Below are 15,056 nucleotides of genomic sequence, written 5' to 3'. Positions count from 1 at the left end.
GCACTGCCTCTGACGTCATGGGCTAGTGAGGAATCAGGCTGGTAGGACAGGACCGGAGTCCGCTCAAAGTTGTAGGGCGGGGCGGGTGGGGGGTGGGGAACACCGGCCGCGCAGTTTGGATGTTGACGAGTCCCCACCGAGAGGGGCTCCGCCATCAGGATCTTATCAAACTGGATCGAAGGCGGCGGGACAATAGGTGAGCCTGGAGGGCTCTCCTTGAAATGGAATGGCAATAAGCAAGATTAATAGATCCATTTGAGAAAGTGCTGGAGGGTTCTGTAGTTTTCGTCTAATATGGGGACATTGACCAATCAGGGTAGGGGAGTCCTTTGGTAAGCGCCAAAGTGCGTGGAATTTGTCAGAGCTGCTGGAAAGAGGTGGAGGAGCTGAGATGTTTGTGTCTTCAGATGGGCGTTTTATCCAGAGGAGATTGGGGAAAGAGGTTGTCTGTCGTGCTCAATCTCATTTGAGAAAATTTGTGAAGGTTTGATCGGGTTCCTAGCAGCCGTTTCAGACTGGCCCAATATTACTCCCAACAAATAGAGGGTGAAGGAGCTGTGGAAGGCAGCTAAACCAAAGGGTGGAGATCAGTGTCTCTTGAAGAGACCAGAACATAATATAATCTTAGTTCTGCAGGAGACAGGTACAGTCTCAGAATAAAATGTCACAGAAAAGAAATGGGACACTTGAATTAGTGCTGTGGAAATTGAACACAGTGTATGCCAATTGCCTCCCACTTGCTTCCAGCTTGCTAGGAATACTTTAGTCCCAAAAAGCACTGTGTGAAAGAAGGAACTGGAAAAAGATACTTGTACACCAGGAAAATACCTGTACTCCGATTTTATGGCAGCATTATTCACAATAGCCATAGGGTAGAAGCAGCCTGAGTAGTATTCATTCCCAAGGAGGGCATATGTCTTATATACATATAATATACATATAATTCTTTTTTTATATACATATAATTCTTAAGAAATAAACACTGATACATGCTGTAACACAGATGAACTTTGAGGGTATCTTTTTATTTTTAAGGTTTTTTATTTCTTTATTCATGAGAGACACACAGATAGGCAGAGACATAGGCAGAGGGAGAAGGAGGCTCCTCACAGGGAGCCCGATGTGGGACTCGATCCCAGGACCCCAGGATCACAAGCTGAGCCAAAGGCAGACACTCAACCACAGAGCCACTCAGGTGCTCCTGAAGACATCTTTCTAAGTGAAATAAGCCAGGCACAGAAGGTATTTATTATATAATTCTATTAATTTGAAGACTTACAGTAGTCAAATTCATAAAGAGGAAGTACAATAGTGGTTGCCAGGGATTGGGGGGAAGGGGAATGGAGAGTTGTTTAATGAGTATTGAATTTTGGTTTTGCAAGTTAAAAAGATTTCTGGAGGTTGGTCAACAATGTGAATTACCTTACTGCTGAAAAGTGCTTAAAAAATGGTTAAGATGGTAAATTTCAAATTATGTGTATTTTACCACAATTGAAAGTAATTTAAAAAGCACTCTGCCAAAACTGTATCTCACTTTTTTCTCAGGCCTCGGAAGACCATGGCTGTTGCTAAAGGAATGGCAATCGGCATCGACCTGGGCACCACCTACTCCTGCGTAGGGGTGTTCCAGCACGGCAAGGTGGAGATCATTGCCAATGACCAGGGCAACCGCACCACCCCCAGCTATGTGGCCTTCACCGACACTGAACGGCTCATCGGGGATGCAGCCAAGAACCAGGTAGCCATGAATCCCCAGAACACTGTCTTTGATGCCAAACGTCTGATTGGCAGGAAGTTTAATGATCCTGTAGTGCAATCAGACATGAAACTTTGGCCTTTTCAAGTAATTAATGAAGGAGGCAAGCCCAAGGTAATGGTATCCTACAAAGGGGAGAAAAAAGCTTTCTATCCTGAGGAAATCTCTTCTATGGTACTGACAAAGATGAAGGAGACTGCTGAAGCTTTTTTGGGCCACCCCGTTACCAATGCTGTGATCACTGTACCAGCTTATTTCAATGATTCTCAACGCCAGGCCACCAAGGATGCAGGTGTGATTGCAGGTCTCAATGTGCTAAGAATTATCAATGAACCCACAGCTGCTGCCATTGCATATGGCTTAGATAAAGCTGGTCAGGGAGAGAGACATGTCTTGATCTTTGATCTAGGTGGAGGCACATTTGATGTGTCCATTCTGACCATAGATGATGGAATTTTTGAAGTAAAGGCCACAGCCGGGGATACACACCTGGGTGGTGAGGACTTTGACAATAGGCTTGTGAGCCACTTTGTGGAGGAGTTCAAGAGGAAACACAAGAAGGACATTAGCCAGAACAAGCGAGCGGTGAGGCGGCTGCGCACTGCATGTGAGAGGGCCAAGAGGACCTTGTCGTCCAGCACTCAGGCCAACTTGGAAATTGATTCACTTTATGAAGGCATCGACTTCTACACGTCCATTACCAGAGCCCGGTTTGAAGAGTTGTGTGCAGACCTGTTTAGAGGCACTCTGGAACCTGTGGAGAAGGCTCTTCGGGATGCCAAGATGGATAAGGTTAAGATCCATGACATTGTGTTAGTAGGGGGTTCCACTCGTATCCCTAAGGTTCAGAGGCTGCTGCAGGACTACTTTAATGGTCGTGATCTCAACAAGAGCATCAATCCCGATGAGGCGGTGGCCTATGGGGCGGCTGTGCAGGCAGCCATCCTGATGGGAGATAAGTCTGAAAAGGTACAAGATCTCCTTTTGTTGGATGTGGCTCCTTTGTCCCTAGGGTTAGAGACAGCCGGGGGTGTCATGACTGTCCTGATCAAGCGCAACTCCACCATCCCCACGAAGCAGACACAGATTTTCACCACCTATTCAGATAACCAGCCTGGGGTGTTGATTCAGGTGTACGAGGGCGAGAGGGCTATGACCCGAGATAACAACCTGCTGGGGCGTTTCGACCTGACTGGAATCCCTCCTGCACCCAGGGGAGTGCCCCAGATTGAGGTGACCTTTGACATTGATGCCAATGGTATTCTCAATGTAACAGCCATGGACAAGTCCACGGGCAAAGCCAACAAGATCACCATCACCAATGACAAGGGCCGCCTGAGCAAGGAGGAGATTGAGCGCATGGTTCTGGATGCTGAGAAGTATAAAGCTGAGGATGAGGTTCAGAGAGAGAAAATCTCTGCAAAAAATGCTTTAGAATCTTACGCTTTTAACATGAAGAGTGCTGTGAGTGATGAAGGCTTAAAGGGCAAGATTAACGACTCTGATAAAAAGAAAATACTGGATAAATGTAATGAGGTCCTCTCGTGGCTGGAGACCAATCAACTGGCTGAGAAAGAGGAGTTTGATCATAAGAGAAAGGAATTGGAGCAGGTGTGTAACCCAGTCATCACAAAGCTCTACCAGGGAGGATGCACTGGGCCTTCCTGCAGGACGGGGTATACTCCTGGAAGGGCTGCCACAGGCCCCACCATTGAAGAAGTAGATTAATCTTATCTGAAGATGGAGGGTTCTAGGGTGCCTCTAAGTTGAATTTTGTTCCCCTCATCTTCAAATATTGTTATGATTCTTGAATTGACTGGTTTCGAACCTAAGTTAACCATCCCTATCGGATGCTGACAAGAGAGTCTTGTATACCATCTTTTCACAATCCCTGTTTCTGACTCTTAAGAAAACTAGGCTGCCCTTTGAACCATTTGATGAATTTGAATGTCTGTTATTTATTTCCAACCTCCCCATCTTTCTTCTTCTTATGTGGATGGTTATTTGTCACTCAGTAAATTTGTTCCTAAAACAAATTTCTTCTGGTATCTTGATTTATTAATTATTATTATTAAGATTTTATTTATACATGAGAGACAGAGAGGCAGAGACATAGGCAGGGAAAGAAGCAGGCTCCCTGCAGGGAGCCTGATGCGGGACTCAATCCTAGGACCCTGGGATCACCACCACTTGAGCCAAAGGCAGATGTTCAACCACTAAGCCACCCAGGTGCCCTAGGTTTATTATTATTATTATTATTTAGGTTTATTATTTTTAAAGTTTCTTTTTATTTCTTTTTATTATTTTTTAATTTATTTATTTATGGTAGTCACAGAAAGAGAGAGAGAGAGGCAGAGACACAGGCAGAGGGAGAAGCAGGCTCCATGCACCGGGAGCCCGATGTGGGATTCGATCCCAGGTCGCCAGGATCGTGCCCTGGGCCAAAGGCAGGCGCCAAACTGCTGCGCCACCCAGGGATCCCTATTTATTTGTTTTTAAAGACTTACGAGAGCATATGTACATGCACTAGTATGAATGAGCACGCTGAAGGGAGGGGCAGAGGGAGAGAGAAACCCTAGCTGGAGCACACTAGACTCAGATCCCGAGGCAGGGCTTCATCCCACCACCCTGAGATCATGACCTGAGCAGAAACCAATGGTCAGCCACCCAATTGACTGAACCCACCAAGAGCCACTCTTTTTATTTGTTTTTTTTCTTTTTAATTTTTTTTATGATAGAAAGAGAGAGAGAGAGAGAGAGGCAGAGACACAGGCAGAGGGAGAAGCAGGCTCCATGCACCGGGAGCCCGACGTGGGATTCGATCCCAGGTCTCCAGGATCGCGCCCTGGGCCAAAGGCAGGCGCCAAACCGCTGCGCCACCCAGGGATCCCTCACTCTTTTTATTTGTTTAAGTTTATTCATAGAAGTCATCTCTAGACCCAATGTGGGGCTTGAACTCGTGACTGAGAGTTGAAGAGTTGAGTGTTCTTTCGACTGAGCCGTCCAGGCACCCCTCTTCTGGTATCTTTAGACTTTGAGTGTAAGGATCTTTAGACTGTGAGTTTACCTTGAAATGTAAGGGAAAGAAGAGCTCATGGAGACAGTGCGTTTGTGGTCTGATTGTGATGATTGTAGATGATTCATTAAACTGGTAAGGGGAAAGTATTCAAATTTTCATGAGCTAATTGTTTCAAGCAGGAAAATAATTTTTGATCATCAGGCACCTTTAGCTCTGGCCACAGCAATTGCTAACTATAGTTTCTGCTTACACTCGGTGATAGACTGGTTTAGGGGCTTAGGGCTCAGCTGGGGTAACAAACTTCTGCCTGACGTCCTTATGCCACTGATAGGTGGGGCCTAGGAGATCCAACATCGATGCACTCAGAGAGTCTGTTATTACATCCTCGACGTGCCAAAAACAGTATTATGACAAACTGCTAAGGAATGGGTACTTTTCTGCAAGATGAGAAATGGAATACTATGACTACTAGTCATATTCTCGAAAAAAATTTTTTTTCACCTATTGTGTCATAATATCACATATCTATAAAACTCTTAGGGGTGTGAGTATAGAAGCCTGTGTAACTCTGCACTTGTGTCCCTGTGTTTGAGGGGGCATATTTGTAAGTGAAATGTTAGAATAGGAATTTCTACCCGAGCAAGCTTCTGTTTGGTTTTATTCAGTCCTTTCCAGGGTGGCCTAGGTATGAGGGTGTAAGAAATATGGACTGAGAGTGCATCCTTGGGAGAAACAGATTTATCGGGAACCTCTGACAAAATCAAGATTAGTGTTCAGGCTCCTGATCTCAGGGTTCTGCAACATTTTATTTTTTAAACTTTTTATCCAAGTGTAACGGATAGAGAAAAATGTACAAATCAGGAGTTTTCGCAAATTCCTCGACAGTTTTTTTTTAAAGGATTTATTTATTTATTTATTTATTTATTCATTCATTCATTCATTCATTCATTCATTCATGATAGACCTAGAGAGAGAGGCAGAGACACAGGCAGAGAGTGAAGCAGGCTTCTTGCCGGGAGCCCGACGCGGGACTCGATCCCGGGACTCCAGGACCACGCCCTGGGCCAAAGGCCGGCGCCGAACTGCTGAGCCACCCGGGGATCCCCTCCTCCCCTCCTCGACAGTTTTCAATAGCGAGTCCGTAGGGGGTGAACACCCTCGACCGCACAGTCAGAAAGAACCCCCCGAGCACCGACGCGCCTCTCCACGGCCCCCACGGCGGCTCGGACTCGCGCCTGCGCGGTGGGAGCCCGCCACTCCGGAGGAAGTGGGAGGGCAGGAAAGCCCGCCCCCTTCCCGGCTCTCCCCTGCCGTCTCTCCTGAGCTGCGAGCCAGCCGCGCGCTTCGGTCGCTGCTCAGAGCTCCCGGCCCTTCTTGCTGCGCCTGCGCGGCCCCGTCCCGCTCCACACGTGGGCTCGCCTCCCGGTTGCCGCCGGCCCCAGGCCCGCGGTTCCCGGCCCTCGCCTCCCCGGTCCCGTCGGCGTCCCGCGTCTCGAGCGCCATGGTAGGTGTCGTGACGTCACAAGGGGGCGCCCAGGGGCGCGCTGTCCGGCCGGCGGGTGGGAGGCGGGGCGGGAGGGATCTAGGCTGAATCCTCCTGGGGCGCCGGGGCTTTCCCTCTCCTCTTAGTTCCAGCGCTTCACATTCTGAGGGGCGGGGAGACACGTGGGAGCAAGTGGGATTTTTCTCTTCTTAAGCGGGAACGAAACAATGAACGCGCGGGAGAGTGAGGGACCGCAGGGGAGGGGAAGCTGGACCTCTGGGAGTGTGCCCGTGCGGGGCCGGGCTCTGGGAGGGTGCGAATGGGCTCCTTGTACAGCTCTGCCCAGTGCGGCGAGTGGGCAGGACCCCAGGACTGCTGGGCCTTTGAGAGGTGCACCCAGAGCGCCCAGGGCTGCAGGGCACAGCGTCTCTCGGGAGCTTTAAGTCGGGGGCTCAAGGAAGTGTCGTCCCTGTCAGTACTTTACTGTGAAGTTTGAGAACTGCCGAGGCGGCGGGTTCCCACAGAGGGTGGGACATTCCTCCTTACTGTGTATCTGCCCGTATCATGGTTTCCCCCCTCTCGCCCAATAGCTCTTCTATTCCTTTTTCAAGTCCCTGGTGGGCAAGGATGTGGTCGTGGAACTCAAGAATGACCTGAGGTAGGTACCTTTTCCACCAAGTCGGTAGGACTTGGGTATATGCCGGTCTCTGGAACCTCTTTTTTTTTTTTTTTTTTTTAATTTATGATAGTAACAGAGAGAGAGAGAGGCAGAGACGCAGGCAGAGGGAGAAGCAGGCTCCATGCACCGGGAGCCCGACGTGGGATTCGATCCCGGGTCTCCAGGATCGCGCCCCGGGCCAAAGGCAGGCGCCAAACCGCTGCGCCACCCAGGGATTCTCTGGAACCTCTTTGACGAGTAGTATTTGAGGGCTGGCCCAAGTGGAAGAGATGCAGAAGAAATAAATGACCTGTGCCTTAAGCTTAAAGTAGCAGAGAGCCGTCAGAGGGCAGAGGCATCAATAACGTTCTGTTTTGTTTTGTTTTTACAAAAGGCACATAGTTTTGTTTTTTTCTGATTAAGCTATTTACTCCTTTGACCCAGCTTATAGAAATGTACGAACCCGGCATCTGGATGGCTCAGTCGTTGAGCATCTGTCTTCCGCTCAGGGCGTGACCCCAGGATCCTGGGACGGGGTCCCACATCAGGTTCCCCACAGGGAACTTGCTTCTCCGTCTGCCTGTGCCTCTCTCTGTCTCTCATGAATAAGTAAAATCCTTTTTAGGAAAAAAGAAAGAGGGCAGCCCGGGTGGCTCAGCAGTTTAGCACCGCCTTTGGCCCAGGGCGCGATCCTGGAGACCCGGGATCGAGTCCCACATCAGGCTCCCTGCATGGAGCCTGCTTCTCCTTCTGCCTGTGTCTCTGCCTCTCTCTCTCAATCCTCTCTGTGTGTTCTCATGAATAAATAAATACAATATTTTATTTTATTTTTATTTATTTATGATAGTCACAGAGAGAGAGAGAGAGGCAGAGACACAGGCAGAAGGAGAAGCAGGCTCCATGCAGGGAGCCTGATGTGGGACTCGATCCCGGGTCTCCAGGATCGCGCCCTGGGCCAAAGGCAGGCGCCAAACTGCTGCACCACCCAGGGATCCCCAATAAATACAATATTTTAAAAAACAGAAGAAAGAAAATGTATGAATCAGTTCCACAAGTAAAGCTGTATTACAGAGGTGTTTGCAGTTTTATTTGAAGTACCAAAAATTGGAAATAAATAGCCATCTATAGCAATTGGGTTAATGAAATTAATTAAGTTGTGGCACTTCCATAATACACAGCTGTCACATAGGAGTAAGGTATATTGGCATGGCTATTCCAGAATAGTAGATGTGGCACAATCTCCATTTTAAAGAAAATGTAAAGGATAAACCAAAGACCAATGCAGTCCCTTATGTCTATTGGTTTTACATCCTCTACCCACTTGTATCATTAGCTCCTAATTATCATCTAGGACTTGGAGTAAATGCTGTATTCTTGGAGAGACTTTTTTCCTGGTCCGTTTAGCCAAGTAGTGTCTGTCATGTATTTTCTTCCTAGTGAGTGCTTCTCAAATTGTGATTTTTTTTTTTAAGATTTTGTTTATTCGTGAGAGACACCAAGCAAGAGAAAGCGAGAGGCAGAGACACAGGCAGAGGGAGAAGCAGGCCCCATGCAGGGAACCTGATGTGGGACTCAATCCTGGGTCTCCAGGATCACAACCTGGGCCAAAGGCGGCGGCAAACCGCTGAGCTACCCGGGCTGCCCTCAAATTGTGATTTCATAGAATTATATTTATTGCTTACAGCCTGTCCTCCCTAGGGCCAGGACCATGTTTAAGCTCACCTTTGTGTACCTAATGTCTAGCATAGGCCTGGCATATAGTAGGTGCTTAATAAATGTGTGCTGAACGAAAAAGAGCCACACCTGGGTGGCTCAGCAGTTGAGCATCTGCTTTCAGCTCCTGGAGTCCCAAGATTGATTTCCATATCGGGCTCCCCACAGGGAGCCTGCTTCTCCCTCTGCCTATGTCTCTGCCTCTCTCTGTGTGTCTCATGAATAAATAAATAAAATCTAAAAAAAAGAAAGAAACATTGGCAACATTTGAGAACATCCTATCAACGAAGCAATATTCTGAATACTTTAGACTTATTAACTCATTTGAACAAAGCACTATTCTGAATACATTTATTAACTCATTTTATTTTCATAACATAGGATACATACGATTGTTGCTATCTTACATATGAGGAACCTGAAGCAGGGATGGGTAAAGAAACTTGATCAAGCTCAAGTCTACAGGGCAGCCCCGGTGGCTCAGCGGTTTAGCGCCGCCTACAGCCCAGGGCATGATCCTGGAGACCCGAGATTGAGTCCCACATCAGGCTCCCTGCATGGAGCCTGCTTCCCCCTCTGCCTGTGTCTCTGCCTCTCTCTCTCTCTCCTCCCTGTGTATTCTCATGAATAAATAAAATCTTAAAAAAAAAAAAAAAAAAAGCTCAAGTCTACACAACTAGTGAATGAGATGGCCAGAATTGAAGTTCAGTTCTGTCTGGTGTGTGCACATTGACACACTCTCTCTCTTTTAAATGAAAAATGGTCAGTTAGAGAAAAATACCATATAATTTTGTTCATATGTCTAATTTAAGAAACAAAACATGAACATAGGGCGGAGAGAAAAGAGGCAAACCAGAAGACAGACTCTTTAACTGTAGAGAACAAATGGGATTGCTTAAGGGGAGGTGGGCAGGAGCATGAATTAAATGGGTGATGGGTGTTAAGGAGGGCACTTGCTGTGATGAGCACTGGGTGCTCTATGTAAGTGATGAATCACCGAATTCTACACCTGAAACTAACATTACACTGTATGTTAACTGGAAATTTAATAACTTGGAAAAAAATAAAGATAGGGTCATATTCTTTATGCAACTGTGAAACTTGCTTTTCATTTGGCAGTATGTTTTGAATATTTTCCATGTCAATAAAGTTGACCTTTAACATTCTTAATGTCTGTATGACATTTCTATTAGCTGGCTGGAAATAATTTAATCAAGACTTTGCTGTTGGGATCCCTGGGTGGCGCAGCGGTTTGGCGCCTGCCTTTGGCCCAGGGCGCGATCCTGGAGACCGGGATCGAATCCCACGTCAGGCTCCCAGTGCATGGAGCCTGCTTCTCCCTCTGCCTGTGTCTCTGCCTCTCTCTCTCTCTCTGTATGACTATCGTAAATAAAAAAAAAAAAAAAAAAAAAGACTTTGCTGTTGGATATTTAGGCTGTTTCCAGTTCCTTGCTTTTACAAATGATGCTGCCCTGGACATCCTTGTGTATGCACCTTTGTACACATTTCTTTCTTTAGAAAAAAAATCCTTAAAAAAAAATCCTTTAAATGGAGTATACATTTAAAGTATTGTTAGAGGATCCCTGGGTGGCTCAGCGGTTTAGCGCCTGCCTTCAGGCCCAGGGCATGGTCCTGGAGTCCCCCAATCCTGCGTCGGGCTCCCTGCGTGGAGCCTGCTTCTCTCTCTCTCTCTCTCTGTCTCTCATGAATAAATAAATAAATCTTCAAAAAAATTTAAAAATAAAGTATTGTTAGTTATTATTTGACTGTCCTTTTAAAACTTTTTTTTTTCAATTTTTTAATGTAAATTGCAGTTAACATACAGAGTAATATTAGTTTCAGGTATAGACTTTATTGATTCATCACTTTCATACAATTGGTGCTTATCACAGTGTCTTCCTTAATATCTAAATTTTTTTAAGTTTTCTTTTTTTAAGATTTTGTTTATTTATTTATTTGAGAAAGAGGCAAAGAGGTAGGCAGAGGGAGAAGCAGGCTCCCTGTGGGGAGCCGATGCTGGGACTTGATCCCAGGACCCTAGGATCATGCCCTGAGCCGAAGGCTTAGATGCTAAACCACTGAGCCACCCAGGTATCACTTTTAAGATTTTATTTTATTTTATTTTATTTTATTTTATTTTATTTTATTTTATTTTATATTTTATTTTATTATTTATTTATTTATTTGTTTATTTATTTATTTATTTGTTTGTTTGTTTGTTTATGATAGTCACAGAGAGAGAGAGAGAGGCAGAGACACAGGCAGAGGCAGAAGCAGGCTCCATGTACCGGAAGCCCGACGTGGAATTCGATCCCGGGTCTCCAGGATCCCGCCCTAGGCCAAAGGCAGGCGCAAACCGCTGCACCACCCAGGGATCCCTAAGATTTTATTTTTAAGTAATCTCTACATCCAGTGTGGGGCTGGAACCCACAACCCTGAGGTCAAGAGTCATATGCTTTACCTGACTGAGCCAGCCAGACTTCCCTCCTTTAGAAACTTTGAATCAGTGTATCCTCCCCTCTCAACAATGTCTTCTGCATTTCTTTGTGAGTTAATTTTTTAGTGTGGGAACATGATATGGTGTTGATGGCATATCAATTGGGGCCATATAGAGAGAGACAAGTATGGAAGCCAAAATCACCTAGGCAATTCTGTGAGATAATTTGTTTTTGGTTTTCCTCTTTTCTTCTTCCTGGGTTTTCTTTTCTTTTTTAAAAAAAATATTGTATTTATTTGTTCATGGGAGACACACAGAGAGAGGCAGAGGGAGAAGCAAGCTCCTCGCAGGGAGCCTGATGCGGAACTCGATCTCCAGACCAGGATCATGTCCTGAGCTGAAGGCAGAGGTTCAACCGCTGAACCACTCTGGCATCCCTCCTTCATGGGTTTTCTACATGGCAAGAATAACTTATATTATAGCCTCATGTCCTAAAACAGGAACTTACAAGGTTTGAAGGTAGTCTGTTGGGATGGGAGAAGAGCTCTTTCTCTTGCTTGTTGTCAGACCATTGTTGTGGCAGATCTTGTTAAGGGACTGAATGAAAAGACCCCACCTATTCAGTTCCAGAACTTCACTCCTGCAAATGGTAGCAGGGTGTTGTCAAAGTCTTTTCAACAGCTAGGGATGTGGGGAAACCACCCACTGAGGCAGTATGTCTCTCAGTGGATTGTATTTTATTTTTATTTGTTTTTAAATATTTTATTTATTCATTCATGAGACACAGTGAGGCAGAGACTCAGGCAGAGGGAGAAGCAGGCTCCCTCCAGAAAGCCCGATGTGGGACTCAATCCCAGGACCCCAGCATCACGACCTGAGCCAAAAGCAGATGCTCAACCACTGAGCCACCCAGGTACCCTCTCGGTGGACTTTAAAGACTTGGAATTTAACAGAAATTGGGGTCCAGCAGAACTGCCAGTTTTATTTTTGGCAAGACAAGGATTCTTTTCTTTTCTTTTCTTTTCTTTTCTTTTCTTTTCTTTTCTTTTCTTTTCTTTTCTTTTCTTTCTTTTCCCCCTCCCCTCCCCTCCCCTCCCCTCCTTCTTCTTTTCTTTTCTTTCTTTTCATCCACAAGAGAGGCAGAGACACAGGCAGAGGGATGAGAAGCAGGCTCCATGCAAGGACTCGATCCCAGTATTCCAGGATTATGCCCTGAGCCAAAGGCAGACGCTCAACTGCTGAGCCACCCAGGTGTCCTGCCCTTTTTTTTTTTTTTGTAAGAGAGCAAGAGAATGCACAGGAGAGGTTTTGTTTAGAAATGGGACAGGAGGAGGAGGAGGGAGAGAAGGCTCCACACCCTGTGCAATCCCCATGTGGAGCTTGATCTCAACCTTGAGATCATGACCTGAGCCGAAATCAAGAGTAGGACACTTGACCAACTGAGCCACTCAGGCACCCTAGGGAGAGTGAGCCTTAAGCAGCAGATTCCATGCTGAGCACAGAACCTGACACAGGGCTCCATCTCACAACCCTGAGATCATGACCTGAAAGTGTCCAAAACCAAGAGTCTGACACTTAACCAACTGTGCCACCCACATAGCCCAGAACATTGCAATCATTTCGTTTAAAAATATTTATTTATTTATTTATTTTTATTTTATTTTTTTAAATTAAAAAAAATTAATACCCCCCAAAAAATTGCAAGGGCAATTAAAGAGTTATTCTTAGGGAAGAAAATATTGACAACCTTTAGCTTAATATATATGCACTCAACACACTATACTAACCTGTGGTTCTTTTTTTTTGGTCATAGACTTATAAAACCTTGGAGCATACCTCTGAGAACCACCATTCTTTTTCTTTTTTTCATATTTTATTTATTTGTTCATGAGAGACAGAGAGAGGGGCAGAGACACAGGCAGAGGGAGAAGCAGGCTCCATGCAGGGAGCCCAACGTGAGACTCGATCCGGATCCCGTGTCTCCAGGGTCAGGCCCTGGGCCCAAGGCGGCGCTAAACCGCTGAGCCACCTGGGCTGCTGCCTGAGAATTGCCGTTCTAAGGAATGTAGAATCTGCTGATGATCTGCAGGGTGGTTAGGGTGGGACAGCCAGGATGGAGGCTGCCTTGGATTGAGGTGTAATTAGATCTTGGCTTGTAGAAATCAAACTAGAGGGTGCCTGGTTGGCTCTGTAGTTGAGTGTCTGCCTTCTGCTCAGGGCTTGATCCTGGGGTCCTGGGATTGAGTTCTACGTGAGGCTCCCGGCATCGGGCTCCCTGCATGGAGCCTGCTTCTCCCTCTGTCTGACTTGGAGCCCTTCTGAGAACATTGCTTATTCACAGTTCAGAGGGCCCTGGGACGGAGGAAGGGGGAGGACATACATCCCTGTGCCTGCGTCAAGAACAGTGTGCAGCTACTTTGTCTAGTTGACATATGGGGTCCCGAAGCAACAAATGTTTGAAAATAGCTGATGGTTTAGGGGATCAGACAGATGTGGACTCAAGTCCTCTAAACTCAGGCATGTTACATGATCTCTGCGCCCCTTGTTAGTAATAATAGCTGCCTTGTGAAGTAGCTGTAAAGGTGGCAAACACTAGGTGGACCACGGGCCTAGTCTGTGCAGTTGTTTCATGCTCACTGGGAAGAGTGCAACGGTTTTAGGAGAGGAGATGTGAGGTCTCAAATAACACGCTGCAATAAAAACTTCATCTTCCTTGCTCCTGGGCTTAGGAATGCCCCCTTTTGGTTCTCCTTTTCTGGCTTCCTCAAGTCCTTGACTTTCCCCAACTATGTTCTTACCCATGCTCTGAAGTCATCTCTCCATTTGATTTTGGTGTAAACTGATGTGGTCTTTTCCTCCCTCTCCCCCAACAGCATCTGTGGAACCCTCCATTCTGTGGATCAGGTGAGATACGTAGGAGCCCAGAATGGGGTCTCGGGGAAGAAGAGGGGAATTTCAGGGCTGGGTACCTGCATCTAGTCTTTAGAGCTAATGATGGTGTTCTTTTCTTAGTATCTCAACATCAAACTAACTGACATCAGTGTCACAGACCCTGAGAAATATCCTCACATGGTGAGTTGGCAAAACTGAAGAGGAAACAAAAGTAGGACATGCCTGGGTGGATAGCTATTTGTTTTTTAAGATTTTACTTTTATTTATTTGAGAGAGAGCTCATGAGCTGGGGCAGAAGCAGAGGGAGGGAGACAGGTAGACTTGGTGCTGCAGAGTGCAGCATCCAACTCTCCCAACCCTGAGATCCCGACCTGGCAGAAATCTAGAGTCAGATGCCCAAGCGACTGACCTGTCCAGGTGCCAGATAGCAGACATCCTTAAGGATGTTTTCTTATTTATCTCTCTTGTTCTAGTTGTCAGTGAAGAACTGCTTCATCCGTGGCTCAGTGGTCCGCTACGTGCAGTTGCCGGCAGATGAGGTGGACACACAGTTGCTGCAGGATGCAGCGAGGAAGGAGGCCTTGCAGCAGAAACAGTGATGGTTCCTTCTCCCTTCCCTTTCCCTCTTCTGTTAGTGACCTTTCACCTCAAGTCACAGCCTGGGATTCCTCCCTCCCATATTTGAGGGGGATTTTTTTGGTCTTTTTTGTTGTTGTTGTTATTTGTTTTCAAAGAGTGGAGGCTTTTTCTTTAAGGGATGAGTGGATGAGAATATTAATAGTGGGGAGTAGCTCTCCTCTGTTGAGGAGGGGACGATAATAGGCTGGGGAACTGCAAAGCCTGCCTTGTCCTCAGCACCTGCCTTTCTCACTCCTTCCCTGGATATGGCAGGAGAATCTCCTAGATCTCTCCAGGGCAGCATGTGATTCATTTTGGGGATGGAAGGAATCTGTCCCGCATCGGGAATAAACTTATGATGCACATTTGAGTTCTGGTTCTGTGTGTTTTGGGAAGGGGCCCGGAGGGTGAATTCATCTAAACTCTGCTCCTCTATTACCGCAGTTAAGAATCCCGCCCAACTTCCCAGCATTATCTGTC

General features: G+C 46.4%; 2 protein-coding genes across 3 annotated transcripts; both read left to right on the top strand.

Moving 5' to 3' along the window:
- The first annotated feature begins 102 nt into the window (after positions 1–102).
- Positions 103–3,776, top strand: LOC129512479 (heat shock 70 kDa protein 1-like). 2 transcript variants are annotated; one of them, XM_055329729.1, is made up of 2 exons: positions 103–196; positions 1,546–3,776. In XM_055329729.1, exons 1-2 carry the CDS (start codon positions 120–122, stop codon positions 3,482–3,484), a joined length of 2,016 nt encoding a protein of 671 aa, XP_055185704.1. In that variant the 5' UTR covers positions 103–119; the 3' UTR covers positions 3,485–3,776. The 2 variants fall into 2 exon arrangements, with proteins under 2 accessions (XP_055185704.1, XP_055185706.1); XM_055329731.1 differs by lacking the exon at positions 103–196 and adding an exon at positions 204–1,242.
- A 2,243-nt stretch (positions 3,777–6,019) lies between these two features.
- On the top strand, positions 6,020–14,946 carry LSM2 (LSM2 homolog, U6 small nuclear RNA and mRNA degradation associated). Its single transcript, XM_055329728.1, has 5 exons — positions 6,020–6,279; positions 6,849–6,916; positions 13,940–13,970; positions 14,079–14,138; positions 14,432–14,946. The coding sequence occupies exons 1-5, from the start codon at positions 6,277–6,279 to the stop codon at positions 14,555–14,557; spliced, it is 288 nt and encodes a 95-aa protein (XP_055185703.1). The 5' UTR covers positions 6,020–6,276; the 3' UTR covers positions 14,558–14,946.
- Positions 14,947–15,056: the final 110 nt, after the last annotated feature.

This window comes from Nyctereutes procyonoides, unplaced genomic scaffold (genome assembly GCF_905146905.1).
Source record: "Nyctereutes procyonoides isolate TBG_1078 unplaced genomic scaffold, NYPRO_anot_genome, whole genome shotgun sequence".
Taxonomy (NCBI): Eukaryota; Metazoa; Chordata; class Mammalia; order Carnivora; family Canidae; genus Nyctereutes; species Nyctereutes procyonoides.
Note: the sequence above shows the minus strand (reverse complement) of the source record. Positions and strands in the feature narration are given on the sequence as shown.

Coding starts and splice junctions, on each gene's coding strand:
- LSM2 (XM_055329728.1), top strand. Junction 6,917..13,939: donor GAACTCAAGAATGACCTGAG/GTAGGTACCTTT, acceptor CTCCCCCAACAG/CATCTGTGGAACCCTCCATT. Junction 13,971..14,078: donor CCCTCCATTCTGTGGATCAG/GTGAGATACGTA, acceptor TTCTTTTCTTAG/TATCTCAACATCAAACTAAC.
- LOC129512479 (XM_055329729.1), top strand. CDS start 120: ATGTTGACGAGTCCCCACCGAGAGGGGCTCCGCCATCAGGATCTTATC. Junction 197..1,545: donor CGAAGGCGGCGGGACAATAG/GTGAGCCTGGAG, acceptor CTTTTTTCTCAG/GCCTCGGAAGACCATGGCTG.